This window comes from Macaca mulatta, chromosome 5 (genome assembly GCF_049350105.2).
Source record: "Macaca mulatta isolate MMU2019108-1 chromosome 5, T2T-MMU8v2.0, whole genome shotgun sequence".
Taxonomy (NCBI): domain Eukaryota; kingdom Metazoa; phylum Chordata; class Mammalia; order Primates; family Cercopithecidae; genus Macaca; species Macaca mulatta.
The window spans coordinates 40,259,198-40,282,043 of record NC_133410.1 but is presented as its reverse complement, the minus strand read 5'-3'; the positions used below and the strand labels follow the sequence as shown (position 1 = coordinate 40,282,043).

At 39.9% G+C, this 22,846-nt stretch overlaps 1 protein-coding gene across 29 annotated transcripts in view; it reads left to right on the top strand.

Annotated features, from left to right (window-relative positions):
• Positions 1 to 22,846, top strand: part of APBB2 (amyloid beta precursor protein binding family B member 2) — a 408,181-nt gene that overhangs the window by 180,027 nt on the left and 205,308 nt on the right. For 19 of the 29 annotated variants that reach the window (XM_078003321.1, XM_078003307.1, XM_078003325.1 and 16 more), the window contains one exon: positions 5,208 to 5,276. The exons of the other annotated variants lie outside the window; for them this stretch is intronic. In XM_078003321.1, coding sequence (XP_077859447.1) covers positions 5,258 to 5,276 — 19 coding nt within the window. In that variant the 5' untranslated portion in view covers positions 5,208 to 5,257. The remainder of the gene's footprint in view (positions 1 to 5,207; positions 5,277 to 22,846) is intronic. 29 annotated transcript variants of the gene reach the window in all.

The following is a 22,846-nucleotide window of genomic DNA, read 5'->3' as shown; positions in this document are numbered from 1 at the left end:
GATGGTGTATGGGGAGGAATTAGACTGGCTGTCAGGGGAGGAGTTATGGGACTGTGCAGTACTATTTTAAAAATGGGTTGGACAAAGAGCTAGGCACATTGAGAAGGAGGAATCGGTCAGACTTGTTTGGTAGTATTTGGGGAACATAGGTAAAATGGAATTGTTTGTCTGATTTTTATTTAAATCTTTCGTTCCTCTTCAGAATTATTTAAAGGTACATAGCATCTTTTACTGAATCAAATTACAAGAGGGCATTTTATCTATCTGTCTGTTTGTCTGTCTGTCTGCTTAGTGGTGCTTTTGTGATTTGGGGTTGCAAGCTCTCTCTCTGGTCCTGTCAGATATTTATTGATCCCTAGTACCATTATCTGAAGGCACATCAGCATTAAGAATTTTTATTAACGGGACATGTGAAAACACTGCTAGAAGGAAACTATTGTTGCTAGACTGTTTCACTTAGGTAGCTTTATGCTTTGCCCCAAAAATCACAACTGTATTCTCAGTGCAGAACTTGTAGTGACCTGCCATTTGTCCCCAACAACTCTGAACTCAGTATGTGATTTTTATGGAAACAAGGGCTCTCCTCTCAATGCTGACAAAATCTCTAGCATTACAGCTGAAGTAGCATGTCCACCAGTCTTTGCTTTTATGGAAAAGTACATAATATTTTGATTAGGGTAAAGTTTTTTTGTTTTTTTGGTTTTTTTTTTTTTTTTTTTAGACAGAGTCCTACTCTGTCACCCAGGCTGGAGTACAGCGGCGTGATCTCGGCTCACTGCAACCTCTGCTTCCCGGGTTCAAGCAGTTCTCCTGCCTCAGCCGCCTGAGCAACTGGGACTATAGGCGTGTGCCACCACACTGGCTAATTTTTTTATTTTTTGTAGAGACGGAATTTTACCATATTGGCCAGGCTGGCCTTGAACTCTTGACCTCATAATCCACCCACCTCGGCCTCCCAAAGTGCTGTGGTTATAGGCGTGAGCCATTGCACCCGCCTAGGGTAAAGTTTTGAATCTGTCTACATTCTCTAGATCAGGGCTTCGCCAGTAGAAATAGAATGCAAGCCACGTATGTAATATAAAATTTTCTAGTACCACATTCTTTAAAAAGGTGAAATTATTTTTAACATGTTTTATTTAACTTAATATAACCAAACTATTATCGTTTCAACATGCAATCGATATTTTAAAATTATTAGACATTGTACATTTTTTCCACGCCAAGTATTCACAATCAGCATGCATTTTACGCTCACAGAAATCAACTTGGATGCAATATTCATTGGAAATACTTGACCTGTATTTAAATTTCATAAAATTCAGAGTTGAAGAAGTAGACTCACCTACCTAAGAAGTTCCAAACCTACTTAAATGTTTTCCAATAAGAGTCAAATATCAGCTTATAAATTTATATTTAAATTAATTGTAGTTAAATAAATTCAGTTGTCAGTTGCACTACTTTTTAAGTATTCAATACCTTGTAGGTACTAGTAGGTAGGGACTGTATTGGACAGCACAGTTGTATATTGTTCTTAAAAGCCATGCATTTGTATAGTGTTTTCCTATTTTCCAAGTGCTGCTTTGATATCTTCTCAGGTTATTGTTTATGTAGAATTAGTCCATGCCCCTAAGTTCCTCTCAGAAACTGTTTTATTAGATGAGATTCATTCATCAAAGATATAAGTGCCTAGGGGAAAAAGTTCTGCATGTTTGTGCCTCATCCCCAGGGCCAGGAAATGCCTTGCACATTCTAGGTGTTTGATAAGTGTTTATCTACCTAAATCCCAGTTGGTCCTCAAATTGCACCTTAAATTTGACTTTCTCAGGAAAGCATTTCCTGACCCTCCAGTCTGGCCTGTGGTTGTTTTGTTGCATTTTCTCTTATATCTAAGTTATTTTCCTCCAAAACTTATTTATGCTGTGAGTAACTTTGTGATTAATATCCATCTTTCCAACAACTAGACTATAAGTTCCGTAAGAGGGGAAATGTGTTTTTTACTCACTAAAGTATCCCTTACTCCTAACATAATGCATGGCACATGGCAGGTATGAAATAAATATGGGTCAGATAGTAACTTAGGGCTATTTATAATATGAAGTCGTTAGCAGAATGTCTAATTCTTAACTTTATAGATGTTGGTTTGTTTGGTAAGGGAAACAGGAATATTTTATTTTAAGGATTATATACATTAAGGATAGTCATCCCTCGGTATTTGAGGCAGATTGGTTCCAAGACTCCCTTCAGATACCAAAATCTGGGGATGCTCAAGCCCCTTAAATAAAGTGGGGTAGTGTTTGCATAGAATCGATGCAACATCCTCTTGTATACTTTTTATTTTTTAATTTTTTTTTAGAGATAGGGTCTCACTCTGTTGTCCAGGCTGGAATACAGTGGTGCAATCATAGCTTACTGCAGCCTTGACTTCCTGGGCTCAAGTGATCCTCCCACCTCAGCATGCTGAGTAGCTGGGATACAAGTGTGTGCCACCCCACCCAGCTAATTTTTGTATGTTTTGTAGAGACAGGGTCTCACTCTGTTGCCCAGGCTGGTCTCAAACTCCTGGGCTCAGGTGGTCCGTCCCCCTCCATCTCACAGTGTGCATGAGCCGCTGTACCTGCCCCTTCCGTATACCTTAAATCACCTCTAGATTACTGATAATACAATATAAATGCTATGTAAATAGTTTTGCTGTACTGTACTGTTTAAGCAATAATGACAAGGATAAAAAAGTCTGTACATGTTCAGTACAGAGGCAACCATCACAGGCCTAACTTTCTGATCCTCACTTGGATGTATGCATGGATGTGGAACCCGAGGATACAGAGGGCCAACTGTATGCAGATTCTTAGTTTTTGTGCAAGCCTTTTCAGAATGCTCACACTAGTATGCCTTTTCTTTTTTTTTTTTAACTTTCTCTTTACTGGTCTTCATTTTCTTGAGTAGCTATTCATCTCTTTCTCTGCATAGCATTTAAAGTGCACTGAAGACAAAAACTAAAATTTAAGAAAAGGAAAATGGAATTGTGAAATATGTTTAAGGAACTGAGCAGAAAGTTATAGGGCAAAGACAGAGGAACACAGAGGAGGCATCACTTGCTGTTTCAGGACATTTTCGAATAAACCCACCCTTTTCATTATACCAGAGTAATGAGCCTTACCCACAGTTTGTGAAAATATAATTAAAAATGTATCTTGGCTCAGTAGACCAGGTTCTCAGGTCATTATCAGAATCATAAAGTTGGAAGTGATGCCCATTAAAGGTTTCTAGTTTGGAAAGGTTAGATTAGAATTAAGTTTTTACAAATATAAAGGTTTTTCAATTTAAGTTATGCTTTAGAAAACCTCTAGCATTTGATTATTTTTCTTTTAACTTTTCATAGAAGTGTAATACGCATACAGAAATGTGCACGTAAGAGTACAGCCTGATGAATTTCCACATCTTGATGAAAAAAACATGACATTCCCAGTGTCCCAGAAGCAACCCTCTTGCTACTTCCCTACCCCACCCCCAATAATCCTGATATCAATCAGTTTTTCCTGTTTTTGTACTTCATATAAATAGAATCATACAGTATCTGTATTTGACTTAGTATAACATATTATCATTCTGAGTGACATTCCTGATAGCAACTCATTGAAAACAAGGTCCATTTTCAGTTTTCCTTGTTATGTATCATTTTGGTAAACTGGCAGCTTCCAATGTTTCTAGATCTTTATATTCCTTTAAGAAATTTTCCATGTAAATGCATGTGCATCTGAGTATATGCCTAGGTGTGTGTGTGCACATGTATTTATATGTGTATGCTTTTTAAAAATGTTACTTAAGTTAGATCATGCTTTGCTATGCATATTAGTCACCTCTTGGTGATCCCAAAACCCTTTCTGGCTGGGCCTGGTGGCTTACGCCTGTAATCCCAGCACTTTGGGAGGCCAAGGTGGGCGGATCACTTTAGGTCAGGAGTTCAAGACCAACCTGGTCAACATGGTGAAACCCCGTTTCTACTAAAAATACAAAAATTAGCTGGGCGTGATGGTGCGTGCCTGTAATCCCAACTACTTGGGAGGCTGAGGCAGGAGAATCATTTGAACCCTGGAGGCGGAGGTTACAGTGAACTGAGATCATGCTGCTACTGCCCTCCAGCCTGGGTGACAGAGCCAGACTACATCTCAAAAAAAAAAAAAACCCCCAAAAAACCAGCAACCCCTTTTATATAGGCTCTTGTAGATCCACTTCATTTTTCCTAACGGCAGCATGATATTTCATTGTATGGATGTATCATCATCTAATGAACCAGCTGTGCACTGAAGAACAGCTAGGTGGTTACTGGCCTTTTGACTTTAGAAGAATAGAATCCACATGAGCTTGTCTGTGAAATAAATTATTAGAAGTGGAATTGCCAAGCAGTGGGATCCATGCATTCAAAACTTGCTCAGATATTTGTAAATGGCTCTCCAAAGAATTTTGCCAGCTTTTACTCCCACCAGCAAGGTTTGAAACTTCCTGTTTCCAGTATCCTGTCCTTAGATTGTGGTATTATCTGGCTTATTAATCTTTCCAGTCTGATATGGGAAATCCAGTTAGACATTGTTATTTAAATTGGTATTTTCTTAAGTTGTAAGTGCAGCTAGTGATTTATGTTTATTCAACATTTGTGTTTCTCTTGGGATTTGTTTCTTTCCTTATTCTCCTACAAGCTTGTTCATATTTTTCTTAATGGTTTCAGGGAACTCTTTCTATATGAAGGAAGTTAACCCTTTTATGTCATCTGTGGTGGTAATTTTTTCTTCGGTCTGTTTTTTGTTTTTATCGTGTTTATAGTCACATTTTTTCTAAACAGATGATTTTAATTTTTACGTGGCAAAATGTCCCAATTTTTTTTTTCTGTAGGGGTGCTGAATTGTGTGTGTGTGTGTGTGTGTGTGCACGTTTCATGAGAAAAAACATTGAACACTTGAGACAGAAAGGTAGGTTAGGCCTACCATGAAAAAAAACCCTCAATAAATGTTTGTGGGAAATGTGGCTGAGTGGGAATTCAAGTTTCAATCAAAAGTGGTGTGACGAACTATAAACGAACAAAAATGTGGACATTGTCTGCCAAAATTTGTTTAGTGTATGTAACAGCTTTTGGAGAGATTTTCACTGCTATGCTTTTCTTTTATGCTTTGTTATTTGGGGTTTTAATTTCTCAAATGATCCCTTTTTTTTAGATTTCAAATTATAACCTATTTCCTGCACCATTGCTGACGCCCAGTGATCCATGTCAGAAGTACTTCCAGGTCAGATACATTTTCACGTATTTCAATGCAGAGAAGCAGTTGAATATTCAAACTTAAAAAAAAAGAGATAATGTTTAATGTTAAACTTATGATTTGCTAAAATAACATGTTTTTGAATTTCATTGTTCTTCACTAATGTAATAGAAAAATGAATCTTTAAAATCAAGTAGAAGAATTAGTTGGACTTAACCATATTTGTGTAATAATTGCATGAATATAATGTAAAAATATTTTAGTTGACTGTGACAGGAGCTTAAAAATGTCAAATTTTACCATCTAGCATTGTATATTACAACCTGGGTACTACTGAAATGTGAACAAAGGAGTAGGTGTTGGTGTTGAGTCTCTCAATCTGCATCTTATTAATAGCTTGTAGAGTTTGCTTAGACAGAACCCCCCCCCACCCCCAATACTGAATATATTCTTCTCCTTGGGTCTAATCAGCAGATTAATTTCAGGTCTTAGGAAGACGACCTTAATTTTACTGTACGTCCCTTTTTTGGTCTCGTGATAGATGCTAGTCTACACACAACATGGTGTGGGATTTAATCCCTAGCCTCACAGTTACATAATAAGGAAAAAGCAATTGCAGTAACATTTCAAATTAAACATCATATAGGACTTCAAGTGACAGATAGATCTGGATAGATTTCATATTTATCAGGGCACATATTGCTCCACAAGTTCTGAGTTTTTAAATAAGTAGATTTAAACCATTGGCAAATAGATACTAATGTCCCTAAATTCTAAACTTATTATTAAATATAATCAAGCTGCTGTCTCCTTTATATGACATTTTTCATGTTACATTTCAACAAAGAACTAAAATAAAACGTAGTAAACACTAAGCTCATAGAGGTATAAGAGAGGCAAGAAATATTCTTTTATAAAAAGCAGCCAAAAACTATGACAAACCTGAGTTCACAAAGGAAAGTCAGTGTCTTAGAGCTGATTTTTAGAAGCCATCTAATCATAACAGTGTGATGATTTGGGGAGGGTATGGATTTTGTCAATGCATATTTTGTCAAAACATATTGAATAGATATATTAGTTATGGAAAAATCAAGAAAAATACATATGTTCTTTAGAAAATAGATTTTAAATGTTGAGAATAATTCCCTTTAGGGATCCTTTAACTTTTAAAATCATATTTTTATGAGATAGATTATTAATAGATAAGATTATTATTATAGTCTTATCTTCAAGGTACACTAGTATGAAAACAGTAAAATAAAGCTGGCAAGTGTATAAAATGAAATGTATTCCTCTAAGTGAAGGTAGACTAATAAAATAACTTCTAGAAATTTCCTGTTCTTGATACATTTTGTTATGCTGATGTTTTCATTGTTCATGGTGGTGCTCAAACAGCTTTATTCTTTGGCGGTTATGTAAGAGATACTGAAACAGTTATCTAGCCTGGTTTTTAAATAACAGCTACTAGTCTCATGCATCGGTATGACATATAACACATTTTACAAGGAAAGAGGTATTCTTAGTTCAGTGGAAAATCCTATTCCAGCCATTTTTTCACTTGAAAATTCAAATAGCGACTGGTGAGAGAGGGTCTGGACTAGTAAGTGGAGTTAGGTTTGCCTTCAGCTCCTTTTTCTAACTCTAGGGAGCTGTGACTACAGGGACATCTTTTAAAAACAAACATGCCAGAATTTATTTATTTATATATTTATTTATTTGTTTAAATTTGTTTTGAGACAGAGTCTTGCTCTGACACCCAGGCTGGAGTGCAGTGGCACAATCTTGGTTCACTGCAACCTTTGTCTCCCAGGTTCAAGCGATTCTCCTGCCTCAGGCTCCCGAGTAGCTGGGATTACAGGCATGTGCCATGACGCCCGGCTAATTTTTGTAATTTTAGTAGAGACACGGGTTTCGCCACATTGACCAGGCTGATTTTGAACTCCTGGCCTCAAGTGATCTGCCAGCCTCAGCCTCCCAAAGTACTAGGATTACAGGCGTGAGTCACCATGCCCAGCCAAACATACCAGAATTTATACCATCATCTGCCTTTGAAATTCCTGTTGACCCTTCAGGATTCAGCTCTGGAGTCCCTTCTGAGCAGGTCTTAGACCATGATATCAAGTAATTACCCTATTTCAAGGATCCTGTTATTGTTTAACTTTTTTTCCCTTTCAGAATAGATTTGGAGCCCAGCTTATCAGTAACTCAAGAAAATATGTGACATTTCTTTATAGCTCACCTACTTTTTTTTTCCACCTGAACCAATATTCCAAAGCTGGATCATCATCAGGCTTGCCCATAAAAGTCTAGAGCTCTATTAAAAAAAAAAAAATTATCTTTGAAAGTCACTGAGACTTTACTAAAGAATGGAAACAGCTTAGAAATTGAGCAGGGAAGAGAGCTAGATGTGGTGGTGCATACCTGTAGCCCCAGCTACTTGGGAGTCTGAGGCAGCAGGAGAATCGCTTGAGCCCAGGAATTTGAGGCTGTAGTGCATGATGACTGTGCCTGTGAATGCACTCCAGCCTGAGCAACATAGTGAGACCCTGTCCCTTAAATTAAAAAAGAAATTGAGCAGAGAAAATGTCCTTGGAATATAATTTCCAAAGTTGACTATTCCGAAGGTCTTAATTCTTACTTGAATACACACATTCTGCTTGTGCTTCCTAAATAACTGATCATCACATCTGCCAGGTGTGATGTTGGGAATGGCAAGCGTTCCCCCATCTGGAGTGCCTTTTTCTTTCTTGTCTGCTGCTGGGCTCCTTACCACCCTTCAAGATCCAACTCAGCTCTTTTTTTCTTTTTTTTTGAGGCAAAGTCTAGCTCTGTTGCCCAGGCTAGAGTTCAGTGGTACGATCTTGGCTCACTACAACTTTTGCCTCCTGGGTTCAAGTGATTCTCCTGCCTCAGGCTCCCGAGTAGCTAGGGCTACTCGGTACAGGTGCATGCCACCATGCCCGGCTAATTTTTTGTATTTTTAGTAGAGACGGGATTTCATTGTGTTAGCCGGGATGGCCTTGATCTCCGCACCTCGTGGTCCGCCTGCCTCAGCCTCCCAAAGTGCTGGGATTACAGGCGTGAGCCACCGTGCCCGGTCAGCTCTTCTTTTTGTGGGAAGCCTTCCTTGAACCTCTCTCCTCATCCCTAACATGGTGTTCCATAAGACCCTCTGCCAACTTCAGCCATTGTTAGTTTGTGTAATAACATATCCTTTCTCACTGCCAAATCTGATTTTCTTTTTTAGAAAATAACATTTCTTATTTTTTTATAATCAACAAATAAAACATGTATATGTTTATTGTGTACAACATGTTGTTTTGAAATGTGTATACATTGTGGAATGGCTAAATCAAGCTCATTAAGATTGAGTTTGTTGAGAGGTATGTGATACATTTGTCTTGAATCAGTTCCACTTAAAACATTGAACTGAGTGAGTCCTCAGGCAGTTAAGTTTAATGGGACACAAGAAACCCTCAAGTGGGTAAGATCTGGCTGTTGAAATCACCCCTGTATCTGACACTCTGCATCAGCAGTGTGACATTGTTCTTCTAGTTAGAACATTCTGAGGCTCAAATCCTGCCATCTCCCTGGCCCGGTGACCCAAGCTGCCTTATTGATAACTTTTGCCTCTTTTGTTCACAGAGTTCTTATCATTTTTGTCACATTGAAGGTTTCCTTTCATGAGTAGTTTCATGAAGCCAGCTTTATTTAGCCTCTCCCTCCTAAAAGGAAAAGAAAAATCAGAGTTTATTTCATTTCCTTAATACTTTGTGGTCTAGTTCAAAAGGTGACATTCTTCAGGGTAGAAGTTTCACCATTAACTCCTCGGTGGAAATGAAATTGTATAGCAGAAAAATAAAAATGAAGAAAATGTGAAGTTTCATTCAAGAATGGGGCAAACATTGGACTTCTTTGGGCCCATTTATCAACCCTGGGCCCATTTGTCAGTTTCCAATTTTATAAGCATGTCGTGGGAGTAAAGGGAGAGCAGCAGGTTATTGAAGAGAGAAGTTCTTGTCATTACTGACAAACTCTTTCTTGACAAAAGGCTAAAGGTCTTAGGAAAGGGAAAAGGAGCAGGGGGAAAGCCAGGTTTAACTATAGGATGCAGCACAGGTTTGTATTAGGATGTGGTCTAAGTTACAGGGCCAGTCAGCCTGGTTGTGTCTGTGCTGGGGCCTTTGTGGCTGGGATGGAGAGAAGCTGTGCAAGTCATGAAATTAAAGTGATCCTGGCTTATCCAATTTTGCTTAGGTTTCATAAAAAATACTTTGTGTATTAATGAGGGCTCTTTTAGTCGCACAACAGAGAAAACCCAGCTCCAAGTGGCTTAGGCAAAATAAATACATAAATCTATTTACCTGAGAAGTCCAGCAGTATCATATTTCAGGCATGTCTTATTTTAGGGATTCAGTCATTAGGGCTTGCTCACTTTCTGTCTCTTGGCTTCGCTTTCTTTGGTAGAGTCATGCTGGGGCAGGTTATCTCTTCATAAGGACCCCTTGAAGCTCTAGGCTTGCATCTTTTAGTTCAAGAAAAAGAGAAAAGAGAGCACCACTATTATCCTTCTGGCAAGTCTCATGGTTGGCTGGCTTCATGTGGGTCATACGCTTTTCCTTGAACCAGCCACTAGAGCCATGGGAATTTGCTACTGTGATTGGCTGTGCCTTGGCCATGTGCCCCCTGAAATAAGGGGTACAATCATCTCTGCCTGAAACACATGGGCCTAACGCCTAGAGTTTATGCTCTATAGGTATCTTTACTTTGTTGGTTTTGTTCACTGCTATATCCTCAGCACTTATAAGCATATCTGGCATGATGTAGTGAACAAAAAATATCTGTTGAATGATTGAATGGGTGTGGAGGAAGGCTGAGTCCCCAAGAAAATTTGTGAGGCTTTTAACAGGTAAGGAGGAAACACATGACAGGCTATAATAGATGTTTCTTCATCGTGCATGCAGGAGAGCAACGACAGCAGTAATATTAGCTCTTGTCACACTCTTAAATCTGAAGTTATACCCATCTCTGGAATAGGAATCGATCCTCTTGAATTGATGTTGGAGCTTTGTAACATAGCATGATGAATAGATGTGGAGGGGATGGCAAAATCACTGGGGGCCCCATCCATCTGTCAGGAATCCAAGAGAACCACCTTTGTGCTAAAAACTAACCCTCGTTGTTACTGGTATTTTGCTTATTCATTCTTCATTTAGTTTTGCTTATTTTGTTCACTGCTGTGTTCTTGACCTTTAGGAGAGTGCCTGGTACATAGTAGGCTCTTGGTAAATATTTAATGAATGAATGAGGAAATGAATTAAGGAGTCAAAAAACATTTATTGTGTCTTCTTACATGCTAGACTTTATAATAAAAGGAACCGGAAGTTCTGGAAAATGAAAGGGAAATGAAAAGCATAGCCCCAGTGAAATATCGTTTCACACCAACTAGGATGGCTGTAGTAAAAAAGAGACAGTAACAAGTGTTGACAAGGATGTGGATAATTTAGAACCCTTATACACTGTTGGTGGGAATGGAAAATGGTACAGTGGCTTTTGTACTAAGTCGGTCTGGAAGTTCCTGAAAATGTTAAATATATATATACATAATGTGATATGTTTATAAAAATATAAAACAGTGTGTGTGTGTGTGTGTATACATACAAATGCAAGTTACTATTCTCAGCAGTTCCACTCCTGAGTACACACTCAAGACAATTGAAAATGTGCTACTGAAACACCAGGGGTTCAATCTAGGTCCTGCTGCTCACTGGACAGAAAGTTAGATCACTGAGAGGACGAGTATTGCTAAGGAAGAAGGCTTTAATCGGGTGCTGCAGCTGAGAAGACAGGAAAGGAGCTCAGTCTCAAATCCATCTCCCTGACCAACTAAAACTAAGGGTTTATATAGCAGGGAAGAAACGTAGCAAAGTGTACCAAACAGGATCTAGGTAGGATCAAGGGAGCAGTTAGGATGAATGAGGGGTCCAGCATCTCATTGTCTGGATGCAGTGATCTGGTGAGTTTCAGTTATTTGGTACTTTTTTTTTCTGAGAGACCTGAAGATCATTTCCGGATGAAGGATCTCAGATAAAACAAATATAAATTTATTTTAAGACCAGAAGGGTCAATTTCTGTGTTTATCAAAAAAAGCTATCTGTGGGACTATTGGGTCAGTTTTACATGCCCATACAAAAAAAATCTTGTATATGAGTGTTAACTCATAATAGCTAAAAAGTGAAAACAACCCAAATGTCCGTTAACTAATGAACAAATAAAAAGTGGTATGTCCATACAATGGAATATTGTCCAGCCATAAAAAGGAATGAAGTACTGATACATGCTACAACATGGATGAACCTTGAAGATACAGTAAATGAGAGAAGCCAGTAACAAAAGATCTCATATTATATGATTCTGTTTATATGAAATGTCTGTCATCACCAAGTTCACATAAACAAAGTAGTGTTTGCAGGGGTTAGAGGGAGGGACGAATGGGGCGTGACTGTTAATCGGTACAGGATTTCTTTTTGGGTGATAAAAATGTTCTCGAATTAGATAGTATTAATGGACGCACAACTCTGAGAGTATACTAAATAGCACTGAATTGTGTACTTTAAAATATGGTATATAAATGTATGATATAAAAATTTTTTAATGTTTATTTTAGGTTCAGGGGTACATGTGAAGGTTTGTTACATAGGTAAACACATGTCACGGGGGTTTGTTGTTCAGATTATTTCATCACCTGGGTATTAAGCTCAGTACCCGATAGTTATCTTTTATGCTCCTCTCCCTCCTCCCACACTCCACACTCTAGTATCTGTTGTTTCCTTCTTTGTGTTTGCAAGTTCTTATCATTTAGCTCCCACTTGTAAGAGAAAACGTGTTATTTGATTTTCTGTTCCTGCATTAGTTTTCTAAGGATAATAACCTCCAGCTCCATCCATGTTCCTGCAAAAGACATTATCTTATGCTTTTTTTAAATGATGGTGTAGTATTCCATGGTATATATGTACCACATTTTCTTTTTTTTCTTTTTTCCTTCTTTTTTTTTTTTTGGAGTTGGAGTCTTGCTCTTTTGCCCAGGCTGGAGTGAAGTGGCACGATCTTGGCTCACTGCAACCTCCACCCCCCATCTCCCAACCCTCACCCCCCTGGCTTCAAGCGATTCTCTGGCTTCAGCCTCTCAGCCTCCCAAGAAGCTGGTATTATAGGTGTCTGCCACCACACCCAGCTAATTTTTGTATTTTTAGTAGAGACAGGGTTTCACCATGTCGGCCAGGCTGGTCTCGAACTCCTGATCTGAGAAGATCCACCCACCTCAGCCTCCCAAAGTGCTAAGATTACAGGCATGAGCCACCATGACTGGCCCACATTTTCTTTATCCAGTTTGTCATTAATGGACATATAGGTTGATTCCATGTCTTTGCTGTTGTGAATAGTGCTGCGGTGAACATTCATGTGTATGTGTGTTTATGATAGCATGATTTATATTCCTCTGGGTATGTACCCAGTAATGGGACTCCTGGGTTGAATGGTAGTTCTGCTTTTAGCTTTTTGAGAAATTGCCACACTGCTTTCCACAACAGTTGAACTGATTTACACTCCCACTAACAGTGTATAAGTGTTCCCTTTTCTCCGTGACCTTGCCAGCATCTATGATTTTTTGACTTTTTAGTAATAGCCATTCTGATTTGATTTGCATTTCTTTAATGATCAGTGATATTGAGCTTTTTTTCATAAGCTTGTTGGCCAAATGAATGTCTTCTTTTCAGAAGTGTCTGTTTATGTCCTTTGCTCGCTTTTTAATGGACTTGTTTGTTTTTCTCTTGTAAATTTGTTTAATTAAGTTCCTTTTAGTGTTGTGGGAATGAAGGAGGACCAGAGAGACCACGGTAAAACAGGAGGATTTTTATTGAGTGCACTCAGACCTAGCGGATTAACATCCAAAAACTGGGTCTGGAACAAAGACAGCACTAGAATTTTAGACACACTTCTAAAAGGGGGTGGGCTAGCCTGAAACAAGTTTACAGTGGTACAAATCATAGTGGCATGACAGCAAAGATACAGAGGCGGAACAAAGGCAGTTAATTAAATTGCGACAGGTTCTTCATAACTCAGGATTACATGTGACTCTTCCTGTGTGGTCCAGATGGCTGTTATCGAGGCTTGCTCTAGTGCCTTGCACAGGCTTATCTTTTAACCTTCGCTGTGGTGCCTAGATGACTGCAGCCCAGGCCTGCTTAGGCATGTCTTATAATCTTCACTGTGCTGCTTAGAATACTCAACAGAATACTCAAAGTTACTAGAAAACAGGAATCTATAAACTATAAAGTTTACTCATAGAGGAATGGAAAATTTGATTTCTTCTCCCTATGTTGAGGGAGTGCTGGGAGAGTCTCCAGAGCACATTCCTTTGAGCTCTGGCTTCTTAGATAATATTGAGACTTCACCTGGGTCCAGGCTTTGCCTGTTTCTGCCTTTGGGATGAGTCACCCTAATATAGAAAGCTTGTTTTTCTCTTTTTAATTTTATTTTTCTTTCTTTCTTTAATTTCCTCCCTCAGTAAGTGCTGGATATTAGACCTTTGTCAGATGCATAGTTTGAAGATTTTTTCTCCCATTCTGTAGGTTGTCTGTTTACTCTGTTGATAGTTTCTTTTGCTATGCAGAAGCTCATGAGTTTAATTAGATCCTACTTGTCAATTTTTGCTTTTGCTGTGATTGCTTTTGGTGTCTTTGTCATGAAATCTTGACCCATTCCTTTGTGCAGGATGGTACTGCTTAGGCTGTCGTCTAGGCTTTTTTATAGTTTGGGGTTTTACATTTAAGTCTTTAATTCATCTTGATTTGATTTTTGTATACACAATAAGGAAAGGGTCCAGCTTCAATCTTTTGCATATGGCTAGCCAGTTATTTCAGTACCATTTATTGAATAGGGAGTCTTTTCCCCATTGCTGTTTTTTGTCAGCTTTGTTGAAGATCAGATGGTCATAGATGTATGGCTTTATTTCCGGGCTCTCTATTCTGTCCCATCGGTCTATATTCCTGTTTTTGTACCAGTACCATGCTGGTTTGAGTACTGAAGCCCTGTAGTATCATTTGAAGTTGGGTAACATGACGCGTCCAGCTTTGTTCTTTTTGCTTGGGATTGCCTTGGTTAATCTGACCTTTTTCTTGGTTCCATATGAATTTTGAAATAATTTTCTTTAGCTCTGTGAAGAATGTTGATAGTTTGATAGGAATAGTATTGAATCTGTAAATTGCTTTGGGCAGAGTAGCCATTTTAATGATACTAATTCTTCCTACCCATGAGCATAGGATGTTTTTCCATTTGTTTGTGTCTTTGATTTCTTTGAGCCGTGTTTCATAATTCTCATTGTAGAGATCTTTCACCTCCCTGGTTAGCTGTATTCCTAGGTGTTTTATTCTTTTTGTAGCAATTGTGAATGGGATTGCCTTTCTGATTTGGCTCTCTGCTTGGCTGCTGTTAGTGGATAAGGATGCTAGTGATTTTTGTACACTGATTTTGTATCCTGAAACTTTGCTTAAGTTGTTTATGAGCTGAAGGAGCTTTTGGGCTGAATCTGTGGGGTTTTCTAGATATAGTATATAAATTATATCTCAATAAAGCTGTTATTTTAAAAAATGAATGGGATAGTCACTTTCCTCAAGGCATTTGCAATTTAGAAGAAGACATAGACATAGGATCTAATCATAGAAGTCTGCAACTTCTTATCTACTGAGGAAGTATGCAAGAACTGCTAACTCATGCCCCCATATTTAACAATATGCCCGATGCTTTTCAGATCAAAAAATGGAGAACTTTGAGCTGATAGGATTGCAACTGATGAACAGTCATGTTTGACAGGGAAGTACCCCATTCTGCTCTAGGTTACAAAACATATGCCTTTGACTCTAAATAGTCCTTGTTCTTTTGGAAGTCATGATAGAGTTGAGTAAGAATTTATTTGAGCCAAGACTGAGGAGCAAGATAAATTGGTCTATACATTATATTAAAGGATTTTATTTTAACTCTTGCTCAGATGCTACGTGGGGTAAAAGCTGAGATAACTAACTAACCATTGATCGCCCTTTCCCTGTCTGATATGAGTCCCTTTTTCAAGGAAAGGAAAGATGAATTTCCTGTTGACTTAACTATTAATAACAGTGGTTTCCTTTCAGTGTTTAATAAGAAACTTTCAGAAATTCTGCGTAGACATTTTATGTCAACATTTCTTGAGATGTTAATGAAACACTTGCCTTTCCCATTTTACTCGAGGATTTATTCTTCAAACGTTTATGACTGCTTACTGTGGGCTAGGCTTCTGTGCTGGTTGGTGGAGGTCACAGTCTAGTGGGAAACTCAAACAGGTTAATAGTAAAACAGCATGAATGATGCTGTAATAGAGATGCATTTACGAAGGTGTGAGAATTGGGAGAAGGAGACTCCAGAGGGACAAGAGAAGGCTTCATAAAGAGGTGACATCTTTTCTGAATCTTCAAAGATGAGTAGGAATTTGCTGGAGGGAGAGAAGGATGCTGAGAATGTGTGGAAGGACAAGGAAGATGATGTATGTGATGAGAGCATTCCATGTGCCTCTGAAATAATTAACTCCATGTACATCATTTTATTCTTCCCAGATCTCACACTTCCTATTCCAATGGTTCTCCATCTTGGCCACAGATGAGAATCACCCCAAGAACGTTTTAATGCCCTAACTGTGCCCAATCCCAGAGTAACTGAATCAGAATATTGGAAGTATCTTTGTAGGTGGGGCCTAGGCATCTATACTGTTTAAAAGCCCCCCAGGTGGCTTTTCCATGTGGCCAGGGTTGAGAACATTTCCTCATTCCCTTCACATCTGTTCCTCTGTGTCTGGAATTTATTCCTTCCAGTGGGTTCTTGGTCTCACTGACTTCAAGAATGAAGCTGCGGACCCTCGTGGTGAGTGTTACAGCTCTTAAAGATGGTGTGTCCAGAGCTTGTTCCTTCAGATGTTCAGATGTGTCTGGAGTTTCTTCCTTCTGGTGGGTTCATGGTCTCGCTGACTTCAGGAGTGAAGTCGCAGACCTTCACAGTAAGTGTTACGGCTCTTAAAGGTGGTGCATCCTGAGTTGTTTGTTCCTCCCCGTGGATTTGTGGTCTCACTGACTTCAGGAATGAAGCTGCAGACCCTCATGGTGAGTGTTATAGCTCATAAAGGTAGAGCAGACCCAAAGAGTGAGCAGCAGCAATATTTATTGTGAAGAGCAAAAGAACAAAACTTCCACAGCGTGAAAGGGGACCTGAGTGGGTTGCCACTGCTGGCTCTGGTGGCCAGCTTTTATTCCCTTATTTGGCCCCGCCCATGTCCTGCTGATTGGTCCATTTTATAGAGCACTGAATGGTTCATTTTACAGAGTGCTGATTGTTTTGTTTACAATCCTGTTGCTAGACACAGAGTGCTGATTGATGTGTTTTTACAGAGTGCTGATTGGTGCATTTACAATCCTTTAGCTAGACACAGAGTGCTGACTGGTGCATTTTTACAGAGTTATGATTGGTGCATTTGCAATCCTTTAGCTAGACACAGAGCACTGATTGGTGCATTTACAATCCTCTAGCTAGACAGAAATGTTCTCCAAGTCCCCACTCAACCCAGGAAGTCCAGCTGGCTTCACCTCTCAAGCCCCCCTCTAAATAGGACACCCCAACTGCTGTTGGGAATTGGGCATCAACCGCTCTAGCTACTTCCTGCTGGATGGGGACAAAGAAGGGGCCCTGCAGTTGTGGTGTTCTCCAGAGGGGAATTCTTTAGGCCAGTGAAAGGGCCAGCAGGTCGGTCCAGGGGTCCTTGGTAGAAGTTGTTAGTTGAGCTCATTCGGGGTTCCATTTGTAAGACCATCTGTAGCTTGATGGCCGTGATCCTAGAGGAAACAAATTTGACAAGGAGGTTAAAAATACAGGGCCTGAAGGCGAGGAATAGCAAGATGGCTGTCATGGAACCTAGAAAGGGGAGAAGCCATGTTGCTTAACTCCAGAGGTTGGTATAAGAGTTTGAAAGGCGTTGTGGGATTTCAGAAGCCTTTTCCTGTAAACGCCAGGTGGCATCTCTTACTATCCCTGACTTGTTAGTGTAAAAACAACATTCTTCCCCTAAGAAGATGCAGAGTCCTCCTTTCTCAGCAGTGAGGAGGTCTAGGCCTCGGCAGTTTTGGAGAGTCACTGCTGCCAAAGAGTCTATTTGGGATTGCAGCGGAAGGATAGATTTCGTTATTTCTTGCAAACTGTCTGAGAAATCCTTTGAGAGCATGTGGTGGTAGGATAATACATGTTACACTGTTAACTTTTAGCAAAGTTTACTTTTGTTGAAAACTTTGTAGGTTTGGGACTTCAATTATTCTTTGCTATTAATAAGATCTCGTTCAGTCCATATTAACTTAGAATTGATGCAGGTGGCTCCTTCCTGATTCTGTAAGTACTTTAAGGTTTGGCTGAGTGCAAACAGCTGGCACGTTTGAGCAGACCAATTATTAGGCAATTTTCCTAACTCTGCTTCTACAAGAGTTCCCTTATCACTTACTGAATACCCATTGTGTCTTTTTCCTTAATCCCCTGGGAGGAACCATCTATAGTCCTGTCCTGAAGGGAGTTCCTCCTAGATCTGGTTGGACCTTTGTATGGTAATTAGTCAAAATTTAGATCCCCTGTTAGGATACCCTGGGGGGTTAAGGATTTTTGATAGGAAGGCTATGGGTTGTCAGTGGCCTCAGTGCTTTCAGGCTACGCTCTTGTTTACACTGACAACAAGGTGGTATTAGAGTGTTATAGGGTTACAGAGAAGACCTTCAGTTATTAATTATAGGTTTTAAATTAACCCTAGCTTTTAAAGGAATAGGGTACACTTTTTTTTCTTTACTACTTCTATCTCTCTCTCTTTGATTCCTTCTTTGTCTCTTCCTCAGTTTCCTTCTCTCTTTGACTTTCTGTCTCTCTGTCTCTTCCTCTGCCTCTATCTTTCCCCACTCTGTCTCTCTCTCTTCAACTCCTTGCCTGTCTCTTCCTCTCTCTGTATCCTTCTGTTTCTCTGTTTCTTCCTCTCTCTTTCTCTGACTTTCTGTCTTTTTCTTTCTCTCTTTCCTTTCTGCTGCCTCTGCCAGCTGCTTATGCTGCTGTTCTCCCCTCTCCTTCCCCTTGTAATGGCTTCTGTAGTGTAAGACTGCCACCTCCTTGGGTTTTTGCACTGTGTGCAATACCTTTACCTTCCTGGGACCTCTGACCCTGGCCTTTTCCTTTTCTCCCACTTCTTTACCCTTTCTACCGAGCAGTCCCCTCATTTCCTGCTTTCTACAGGCCAGGTCCCAGGGCACACCCTCATCTGTACATATCAACACATTTGACACCTTCATCACCTTTTTAAGTTCCCTACTACACCACACCCCTAGACTGTTTCCTCTCTGGGAAAACTTTCTCTTCATAGATAAAATTAAGTCGGTCAGTTTCGCTTTTGCTCAGTTTTGTGTCACTATAGTGACATACATGTCCTTGTCCTTACTGCCTCTCTTCCCTCCTAGCGTGAAGTGTCCCTTATCTTGGGCAGGGCTGACTGTTTCCAGTCCACTCTTGTCCCTTCTCTTTGCTCATCACCTGGTTTCTACCTTACTATTCTGTTCCTCTTTCGTGTTTCCACTTTTCCTCTCTTTGTTGCCTTCTGCTTTTATAGCCTTTAAACAATGGTAGAATCTCATCTTCAAAAGTAAAAAGTCCTCCCCGTAACCCTGGGTCATCCTCCAGCTACTATCCTGTGTCCCCGGACTGTGTTCTTAGTGAAGCTCCTTGAATAAAGCTCACTCTCTGCCCACCTCTGCCATTCTCCTGAAGCTGACATGATAGAAGTCACCAGTGTCTTTCTAATTACTCAATTCACCAGACTCTTCAATCCTCACCTCTGAATCCAAGTGGCTAATGGGAACCTTATTTTTCTACCCTGGTCAAGGGATGACCAGAGCTGGAACTGCAGTAGTGGGAGAGTAAGACTTTCACCCCCATACCTAAGTCTCTTGTGACTACCTTGTCCTCTCCCGCTTTCTTGACTGGACTATTACAAAGAGCCTCCCAACTGCTCCTGCTTCCCTGTGGTAAATGGCAGAGTCCAAGGCCAGAGAATGAGCCTAAAAATGGGGCCAGCCTACCTCTTCGGCTGATTCAGGAGACACTGTCTGTGTACCTCTTTCCACTGTTTCTCTGATGACCACTGATGTTTTAATTGCCTGGTTTACATTACTTCTTTAATGTCTTTTCATCATAGTCGTTGCTTGCTTGAAGAATATGCTAGAGGAAAAAGGCCCAACATATACACAGATACACCACACACACACTCAGAATGTACACGTCAGCCTTCCATTCATTCTTCCTGCTGTTGCCTCAGGGTCAGGTCCAAAGTGTTAGAGCATGCTTGAGAAGAATCCCTGCCTTTGCCCTTCCCCTCCATCATAACGCGTCTCCTTTCACGTCTTGATTTGTTCAGGCTCCCTTGATAATAATCCTCCCTTCCCTGAAGATCCTCTCCAACCCTAGGTGAGTAGCCCATTTATTCCTCTGCACCTGCCGCCCGCCACACTGGGTGATTTCTGTGACTTTATTGTGTATTTTTCTTCTACAAGTTTGAAAGCACTTAGAGGTGGGGACTTTATGTTCGTTGGTTTTCCAATTCCTAGCACAGTACCCAGCAAGAAGAAAGTGCTCAGTCAGTGGTGGCTTGAGGTATGGTGGTCAGAAATAAAAGTATGCAAGGAAGGAGGGAGCTATAAGATCATAATAATCCCTAACATGTATTGAGCTCTTACAGTATGCCAGCCATTATGTCGAAGGTTTGACAGTCATCTGTTTTAGTCCCCAGCAAAACTCAATGAGGTGTAGATACTATTATAATTTCATTTTACAGCAAAGAAATTGGGAGTTTAAGTAACTTGTCGGTTGTGTTAAAGAGTTTGGTCTTATTTCTTAGGCCTTTTGATTCCAAAGAAAACAGTTAAATATTAGAAGGTTTAAAGAAATATTGTAAGATTTTCTTTTATTTAAAGAGAAACACAAACCTCTATCCTCTTAAACCTGAGGAATGTATATATTTTTTTTCATAATTAAACCCTCATAGACCCAACTTCTTTGTTCCTTCTTAGTCTCTTTCCTCCCAGTGTGTCTCTGCAACAAGACCGTTTTAATCACTCACACCAATAAGAGTAGGGGGTAATCTGGGGGCCCTGGCAGGCAGCCCTGCGCTATATTACTTGGGTACAAAGTGGTGACTGGAGCTCACATTTATTGTTATAAATTCTCTGTAGGCATTGCTCATTTTACTTGTCATGTAAACCAGGTACTATTATTGCCCCATTTTTAACTAGTAAGTAGCTTGGATAGGTCTTGAGCCTTTCTCTCTTTGACCATGAGATCTGTGCTCTTAACCCTTACAGCACTGCCTCTCACTTGGGGCTGCTTTCTTGCAGCCTTGATCTTTCTAGGATTTTGCTAACCTCTAGCTACTTCATGACCCTTTTGAGCCCAAGGACTTCCCAGCTAATATGTAACTCCTGGAGGAATTCTATAGTCATGGGATTAGCTTGGCTGCCTTAGCTGTAGGATTGAACTTTTACCTTTGCCTCCACATGATACCATTATTTAATATCTAAGATATTACTCAAACTGTGTTCAGGTTTTGATATATGAAAACAACATATACAGGCTGGGCCTGGTGGTTCATGCCTGTACCCCAGTACTTTGGGAGGCTGAGGTGGGAGGATTACTTGAACCCAGGAATTTGAGACCATCATGGGCAACAAAGTGAGACCCCTGTCTCTACAAAAAGTCAAAAAATTAACCAGGTATGGTGTGTACGCCTGTGGTCTCAGCTACTTAGGAGGCTGAGGTAGGAGGATCACTTGAGCCTAGGAGGTTGAGGCTGCAGTGAGGCATGTTCCTGCCACTTGTATTCCAGCCTGGGTGACAGAGCAAGACCCTGTCTCAAAAGTAATGATAAATAAATAACCAACCCTGCCTCAAAAGTAATAAATAAGTAAATAAACAAACCAATAAATATGGCATATACAGAGCTGCATTTGTTCATTCAGTTTGTATTGGATGGTCCTTTTCCATTCAGCCTCTTCCCACTCCTGCCTGCCTTCCATTATTTCTAGCAAAAGAGTTACATGGCGCCTGAGAGGGTAATGGGATACCAAAGACTGTGAAAATGTGGCTAGAAGTCTTTTTTTTTCTTTTTTTGTTTTTTGAGACGGAGTTTTGCTCTTGTTGCCCAGGCTGGAGTGCAATGGCACAATCTCGGCTCACTGCAACCTCTACCACCCAAGTGCAAGCGATTCTCCTGCCTCAGCCTCCTGAGTAGCTGGGATTACAGGCATGTGCAATCTGCCTGTCTTATTTTGTATTCTTAGTAGAGACGGGGTTTCTGCATGTTGGTCAGGCTGGTCTCGAACTCCTGACCTCAGGTGATCTGCTCACCTCAGCCTCCCAAAGTACTGGCATTACAGTCATGATCCACAACACCTGGCTGTGGCTAGAAGTCTTAATCTGTATATCCAGGATATAAAAGCTACTTAAATATTAAAAATCACCTAGAAATTCTGATGGTATTCTTTCTGAAAATATGTATGGTTATAAACAAAGTAAATAAAAATATCTCCCTAATAACATTGCTAGAATGTATAATAGTACCTAGCATCATACATAGAAATTTTTTGCCATGCCTTTTAGGAAGCCAGCAGATTTGCACTTTCTCGTAATGTCACTCTAAATACCTAAGAGTCTAAAAATAACTTTCTCTCATGTATCTATGCTCTGAATATGTGTCTCAGGGAAAACTTAATGTAGGTTTCAGGTAGGCCCTTCTCATATGAAATGCTACTCTTGAGTGAAGTTAAATTATAAATTGAAACATAATGTTTCCCATAAAATGGTATAATAGTTGTAGTCAAACAGTAATAAAGAAACAATTTTTAAAAAATTTAATTGTCAAGAGTATTGTTTAAAAGGCAGAAACCTTCCAGTGGATTGGGTAGAGGAAAAGGAAATTTGGCAAAAGGAAAAACCACACGACATTCTCTGTTTCTGTAAAATGAGGCCTAAGAACTAAGGTGGGGTGCTGGGTAAGAAGGAAGCCTTATAAATAGTAACTTTAAAGAATAGGGCCCAAAATCCTAACCCTTGGGATTACAGCCCTGGACTCTCTTATGGGCCACATGGTCATTCTGTATAAAAATGGCCATGGTCTGGAATGGAGAATGAATGTTGCCTTGCTTCCTGGAAGCATAGGGACTCTAGAATGAGTAACCTAGTAAAATTGCCCAACCTAAGTATTTGATGATGGAGAGATACCTCTAAGCTCCCAAACAGGGAAATTCTTGCCCTCCTCTCCTGTGAAGATCCCTGTTTTGCCTGGGGGAGGAAGAGGGAATTGTCAGAATACAATTTCAGGAATTTTAGGAGCTGTGCTTTGGTTGATCTGCTGCTGAGGTAGAGATAATCAAAGTCTCTGTGGAGGGCAAAAGGATCAGATAAGAAAGAAGTCACTCCTCATAGACTGAGAAATCTGAAACCTTAGGAAT